This window comes from Nannospalax galili, unplaced genomic scaffold (genome assembly GCF_000622305.1).
Source record: "Nannospalax galili isolate Female #2095 unplaced genomic scaffold, S.galili_v1.0 scaffold1036, whole genome shotgun sequence".
NCBI classification, from domain to species: Eukaryota; Metazoa; Chordata; class Mammalia; order Rodentia; family Spalacidae; genus Nannospalax; species Nannospalax galili.
This window is the reverse complement of record NW_008337664.1, coordinates 619,523-624,471: the sequence shown is the minus strand read 5'-3', so window position 1 is coordinate 624,471 and position 4,949 is coordinate 619,523. Positions and strand designations below refer to the sequence as shown.

Genomic DNA, 4,949 nt, shown 5'->3' with positions numbered 1-4,949 from the left:
GGGGGGGGGGGGGGGGGAGGGTAGCCCTTTGTAAACCCCATGGTCTCATGGCTGTCAAGTACTCATGGTTGTTATCCACTTTGCCTAGTAGGGAAATGGAGAAGGCGGTGTGCCAGCTGTGCGCTGCTAGTGCTGCAGTGTGTGGGCTGTGCAGAGGTCACAGAGCCAAGGAAGGCGTGGGGTCCTTTCCATTGCTTTCCAAACAGAGCCCCTCTCAGCCTGAGGATGTCCTGACCAAGGGAGGACTTTGGGTCTGCGCTCTGGGGACTGTGTCAGAGCAGAGCCCCTCACCTCTAAGTTCTGCAGGGCTGCCCGTGGCCCTCATGATGGTAGGATGGTGTGACTTGACTCTTCCACCTGATCTCAGCTGCCTGTGCCCTATGCCCACCTGCCTCCAAGGATGGAGAAGAGGCTAGCCCCATAGGCAGTCTCAGCTGGCTAGTAAGGAGAAGATGCCCTGAGGCACAGGTACCCTGTTGGCAATGACTGCATTGTACTGATCCCTACTTGGCTGGCTACTTTGGCCAGTGGCAGAAACTGAGGTTCAGAGGGCTTTGGATTTGCCACTGCCTCAACAGAGGCTCAGCTGCATGAAGTGGTGGTGGTGGTGGTGGGGTCCTGTAAGGCAGGCTATTCACAATAGTCAGTCCCAGGAGGTACCAATCCCACCAGGATGCTGCCCTACCTGCTTGAGCATCTATATATCTAGGGTATTTTCTGATTTCACATATTCAAAAGTAAGTTCCAGATCTTCCCCCAGACCTTGTCTGTTGCTCCGTCTTGCTCAGTCTGTCTGAAGTCAGATTCACTGCCCTCTGCTGCCACTTGACCAGACAAGTTCTCCCCATGGTCCAGCAAAACTGGCCCATCAGCTTCCACATGCCTCCCATGCCAGGTCCTTTGGCGTCTATGCTCAGAGCAGACTGACTCTCAACTTTCTTAGAAGGAACAGCGTACTGTACCTGACCCTGGGACATGCATTGGTTAGCTCAGTCCTCAGTTATCCACTCACCTCCACATGCCCTTGCCTCAGAAGGCGCCTGCTGTCCTTCAGGCCTTGGATGCTCCTTTGTTATCCCTAGGAGCTGCATAGCTAGTGGCCAGCAGCATCCAAGCACATCCATCAGTCACAGGTCACCTCTCAGGCTGCCATGACCACAGGCTTCCTGAACTTTATAGTTTATTTTTCCCCTGGATATAATCCCAGGAGGCCTGAGTAGGACACAGAGGACCTATTCTGTGTCCAGTGTCCTAGAGTGAGGTCCAGTGTGCATGGGACAGGTGTTAAAGAAACACTGGTCAGAACTCACTGTCCAAGGGACCACTAAAATGCCCAACCACCTCTCCCTGGGCAGTGCTGCTGGGTCTCCCAGGCATGCATGCACACACAAACCTCACTGCCTTGTTCTCTCCAGGAAGCTATGCCCCAGACATCTGTGGTGTTCTCCAGCATCCTTGGGCCCAGCTGTAGCAGACAGGTGCAGCCCGGCATGGGGGAGAGGGGAGGTGGGGCCGGCAGCGGCTCCAGGGACCTCATTTTCCAAGATGGACGCCTCACCTCTGGATCCTTCGAGGCCTTGATGGAGCACCTGGTCCCAACGGTGGACTATTATCCCGATGTGAGTGTCTGGGATCTGAGGAAGTAACAGGGAGGGGTAACCTGAGCTCTGGGGTCGGGGTGGCGGGCGGGAGGGTTTCTTCTGGGAGGGTAGAAGGCCCAGATTGAGCTATAGAGATGGACAGAGCAGCAGGGGACGGGGCGGGCAGTGGGGCCAGCCCCACCTCCTGAACTTTCACCACCATCTACTCTGCACATACAATACGTGTCTCAAGGAAGCTACGGTGCCTTCCCTTCTGTTTCCAAGCAAGTGAAGAAAGTGGGGTGGTGGGGCATACAGGAAGCAGAGACGTACAAACGGCCCAGCCCTAAGGGAAGGAGAAGAGTCTAAAGGGCAAAGTCAGCACTGGAGTCCTGGTGACCTGGTAAAGCTAACCCAGACTACTTCCTAGAGTGCATCTCTGAGCTGAGAAGTGCAAATTCCAAAAGAAAACCCACCCCTCCTCAGAGGCAAGCAGACTCTGGGCAGGGAGCAGGGTCCCTTTCCCTGTTCAACAACCCAAAGCCTTCCTCTTCACCTCAAGAAGGCACTGGACATTCTGTGAGCAGACAAGGCAATCTCTTTGTCATGTTTGACTTCCCTTCTGCCTGTGACGGGTGACATCCCTTAGCAGCAGTGGCACTGCAGGCTTGGCTGCTCCCTTTGTGAACTAAGTGTCCATTCTGAGAAGGCTGGTCATGGATGAACAACCCCACTCCTTCCTGAGGGAGAGTCAGGCTCTTGGCCTTGGCCATCAGATGCCATCCCAACAGCCGTGCTGGGGTCAGCGTGGCTTCCCCACCTGTAACACCACCTCTGCATTTCCTGGGCTCTGGGACGATTTGCCTTTGCATTGTCCACTTCCTGTCAAGGACTAGGCAGGGCTGAAGATGGTACAGAAGTGGCTGCTGAGAGCCTGGGACAGAGCCAGGAGGAAGGACCCCAGGTCTCAAAGAAACCAGGGCAGGGCCACAGTCCTCCAGCTCTGCCTATTCCATGGAGCAGTGACTCCCAAAGCAAGGAGGGACCCTCTTATGGGCCCATCACAGAGGTTTTCACTTTACGGTCACCCAGTTAGTTCCCAGACCACTGCCCTGGGATGCCCCCCAGCTTCTCAGGAAGAGGGGCCAGCAGGACAGGAAGTGGAGGAAAGCCCAGCTGGGCATTGGCTCCTCTTCAGAGTTCCCGATCCTTTCTCCTCATGTACATGCTGAGCATATGCATACCCTGAAAACATACCTGGAGGTCCCTACTCTTTGGACATGGCTAGGAGCCCATGGTGTGACCCTGATCTGCCCTCCCTGCACGTCTGAGTCATCTGCTTATAAGGCAGACCCTGGGAGTCTCAAACCTACTCATGTTGCACAGCCTGGGACAGGCCACAGGGAGTTCAGGGATCAGAGGAGCCCCTGGTGTCCCAGGAAGAACTGTCCTCAGTTGTCTTACCCCTCCCCCATGGCATGGACACGTCTGCTTCAGACAGCATGCGCTCCCAGCAAACTTGGCCCAGGCGGCCTCAGGCCTGAGCAAGGAAGTTCCTGTCCTTTGGGCTGGGAGTTGGAGCTGAGAGACCTAAGCAATCCAGCCTACAGTAGCCAAATGAGGACAGACTAAGGTTCAGCTAGGGTAAAGTCCCTCTAGAGGGCCCCAGGCAGCCTCCCTCTCCTGAAGGAGCCTTTGAAGGTCCTATAGGGACTGACCCATGGCCTACACAAAGAGCCTTTGGCCACAGGCTGTGTCACCAAGCCTTTCAATTTAGCTTGGACCCTGTTTTACCAGGCATCAGGAGTCCATCAAAAGGCCCGGAGGGTCCCCATTCCGGGGTACAACAGAAGGTTCTGGAGAATTCCAGCAGAGCTGTGCTGCTCAGGTAGACAAGCATAGCAATAGAAGCAAGGTGGTATAAGATAAAGGAAACCTGTGGGCAAGGGCCCAAGGTGATGGGCTTGGGAGTGGCCTGGCTTTGTGCAGTAGCTGAGCCCACCTGTGGAAGCAGGGATTGTCTGACCAGCATCCATCCTGTCTGCTTCCTTCAGAGGACGTACATCTTCACGTTTCTCCTGAGCTCCCGGGTCTTCATGCCCCCTCATGATCTGCTAGCCCGAGTGGGGCAGATCTGCCTGGAGCAGAGGCAGCAGCTGGAGGTGGGGCCTGAGAAGGTAAGCTCCTAGTGGAGTGGATGCTGGCCCAGTTGATGCTTGTCTCCTAGCTTGGAGAGACTCAGTGCTCAGAGAAAGCTGACAGGACGGGTTCAGCCCAGAGGCCCAGTGGGGGTCAGAGCAACCTGGCTCTGCCGTGGTGCAACTTTGGGGAGTGGCTCTCAGGTCTGGAGTGTGCCATCAGAGCTGAGCACTCTTCCCAGGCTGCTGAAATGGCTAGGGGAGTGCTTGAACCCCCGCCCTGGGGCAGGGCCCCAAAGATAACTGGCCTTCCGGTCAGTGCCAGATTCCCTGAAATGATGTCTCCTATGTCTAAAACACCAGAGAGACCTTAGTCACTGCCACCTCTGGCTGGGCTTGCAGGCTGGTGGCTGCACACAGTAGGAACACTCCGTAGCCTCAATGGCTGTTTGTGACTATTGTTTCTTCTGCACTGAGCTAGGCTTTGGACAGCCCTGATGGTCAGTCAGGAAGCCACAGTCACCCTGAAGCACTGGGTGGCAAGTGTCTGGGTCTGGGCCAGTTCAGATTTTGATGCAAAGGGAAGGGTGGTAGTTTTTGTGCAGGGGCTTCAGGGCTGTAGCAGAATGTGGCCTGATCCATCTTCTGTGGTCCAGCCATACCGCCACTGGAAGTTTGTGTGGGAGCCCATGAATACCCTCTGCCTCCCTCCCATCAGTCTAGTCAGAGTAGCTGGCTAGGTAGTGCAATCCAGAGCACCTGACAGCCCTGACGACCAGGACAGGAGCCAGGCAGGACCTCATGAGTGTGCAGCCTGGTCTAGGGAGCCTGAGTCCCCACTGGAATAGGGGTCCTGAGGCAAATACTATGGCTCAGTTTGGGCAGTAGTGGTGATGACAAGCTGATCGAGGCCTATGAGTAGCCAGGTCAGTGACAGAGGGCTTTGGCCTATGTGGGTACAACTAAGCATCCTGAATCTCCCTGCTCCCCTGGGGCAGAGGCTACACAGACGTCTGGAGCAGAATAGGCAGGTGCACCCAATACTCCAGTCCCCTCAGCCCTGTGCTGGGGTGCGGGGCACCCAATCAGCTTTTCTGGAAGTAGAGTTCCACTTAAGCTTCCTCCTCAGGACCACGTCGCCTTATAGCACTTTACAACTTGTTTTTAAGAGAGATGAGAAGACAAGTTTTGCATTTAATGTGATTGTTCTTGGTTTTTACTGTGCGCTTTT

At 55.3% G+C, this 4,949-nt stretch overlaps 1 protein-coding gene across 2 annotated transcripts in view; it reads left to right on the top strand.

Annotated features, from left to right (window-relative positions):
- Positions 1–4,949, top strand: part of Rasgef1a (RasGEF domain family member 1A) — an 80,729-nt gene that overhangs the window by 68,821 nt on the left and 6,959 nt on the right. For both annotated transcript variants that reach the window (XM_008832688.2, XM_008832687.3), the window contains exons 2-3: positions 1,416–1,619; positions 3,635–3,757. In XM_008832688.2, the coding sequence (XP_008830910.1) occupies positions 1,422–1,619; positions 3,635–3,757 (321 nt within the window). In that variant the 5' untranslated portion in view covers positions 1,416–1,421. The remainder of the gene's footprint in view (positions 1–1,415; positions 1,620–3,634; positions 3,758–4,949) is intronic.